At 44.7% G+C, this 1,735-nt stretch overlaps 1 protein-coding gene across 1 annotated transcript; it reads left to right on the forward strand.

Moving 5' to 3' along the window:
* Nucleotides 1-92: 92 nt before the first annotated feature.
* Nucleotides 93-1,253, forward strand: H257_19442 (hypothetical protein; the record flags this gene model as incomplete). Its single annotated transcript, XM_009848586.1, has 4 exons — nucleotides 93-109; nucleotides 727-799; nucleotides 875-928; nucleotides 993-1,253. Coding segments are annotated over 4 exons (405 nt in total), but the record flags the coding sequence as incomplete, so codon positions are not given.
* Between the last annotated feature and the right edge of the window lie 482 nt (nucleotides 1,254-1,735).

The raw sequence follows: 1,735 nt of genomic DNA on the forward strand, positions 1-1,735 counted from the left end.
GACAGGTGGGTTAACGGCTTGCCACCACCTTGCCCGCACCCAGCTCCTAAGTGCCTGGCTCATGACGAACCCTAGCTAATGCTTGCCTGGGAATGTGTCTCAAGGGCAAGTATGGCTTAGAATCGCTAGCCTAGTGAAGTTCCCCAATGTCTCAACCGCACCCGCATCCATTGTATACAAAAGTGCATATTAGTGTAGAAGTAGTGAAGTATATTAGTGTAGAAGTAGTGAAGTAGATTAAGAAGATTTCATAGTGATGAGGATTAAGGAGATCTTTGTAGATCTTCAGTTAATTCATTGTGCATTTTGCCCTCAACTACAAACGCTTCCTCCCGCAGTGCTACAGCCCTTGCAGCATTGGGACATTTGCATTTTGGTATTGGCTTTTGACCCCAATGTTGGACTTTTGTGCTGATTCTTTGCCAACAATCTATCGATCGGTTCATTGTAACGTTATTTACACTGCCTTTTGGGTGTATAACCATCGTCCACTGTCACACTAATTTCAAATTCACAATATTGAAATGGCGCGTCAAATAGTGGATTTGATTCGTGTTGTGGGTTTTGATTGGTCGATATATCGATTGTCTGCCGATTTGGTTCTTCTGCTCATTTGATTGATTGATCCACTTTCGAATCGACCCAACGGCCATTCGTCCCCGAGTGTATTTTAGATATACAACGTTCTAACGGAAATAATATTTTTTTGATCGATGAACGATACAGGGTCGAGAAACTTCGCAAGCAAAGATACGACCTGCAAGACGACGTGGTGAAAGCATACTTTTCGCTTTCGCGGGTCCGTCCAGCGACGAGAAGCCGCTGTCAAGCGTTGCTGAACAATATGATTGTGTGTCACTTTTCGAGGATGTAGGTGCTGGACGGGTTGTTTGCGTTTGCCCGGGAGTTGTTTGGGATCCGCATCGAAGTAAGCTGGTTGTATGTGGATTCGATGGGGAGGCTAGCTTAGGGTGATGTGGTCGTGGTGGTAGCCCGCTGAAAAGCCAGAGGAAACGTGGCACCCTGACGTTCAGTACTACCAAATTCGAGCCCTGGACAAGCCGCATGAGCCAGTGATCAGTCAGTTTTACTTGGACTTGTATGAACGCACGGGGCAAAAGCAGGCCGGCGCGTGGATTGAAGTGATGGTCGGGCGTAGTAAAGTGCTGCGCACGGACACGGCCAGCGTCCGCCTTCCAGTGTTTGGCTTGATTTTCAATTTCAACCATCCGTCGAAACCCACGTCGTCACCAGTATGGAATACCACATGCATGTATATATATATACCCTTGTGTAAGATTTGGTCGGTTCGTTAATGTATTTCGTCCCAGCCAACAAAGTTTGTGTATCTTGGACATAAACGAGTTTATAGTTGCAGACTACTACCGTATTTGTCGTTGAGTGGCACCATCCAATATAAAACGGGAGCATAAAATTATACTCTGGAGTATAATTCAATATAATATTCTCAACTCAATTGCTAGTACTGTACTACGTAGTACTTCCTCTGTTCCATATTAGTTGCGACATTTGACTTCCGGTCGCCCCCAAAAATTGAATTCTTGTCCAAATTCGATGCATGATATCACGTTCAAAAGAGAATCAAAATCTACAGGTATGCCCTATTGACTGCAAAGCGCGGAAAGCAAATTTTGGCGCTCAATTTTCACTTCGCCATCGGGTCTCCGAATAAAAATTCAAAATACGATTTTCACAATTAAATTTTCCGGGACCT

This window comes from Aphanomyces astaci, assembly GCF_000520075.1.
Source record: "Aphanomyces astaci strain APO3 unplaced genomic scaffold supercont1.605, whole genome shotgun sequence".
In the NCBI taxonomy this organism is placed as follows: domain Eukaryota; phylum Oomycota; class Saprolegniomycetes; order Saprolegniales; family Verrucalvaceae; genus Aphanomyces; species Aphanomyces astaci.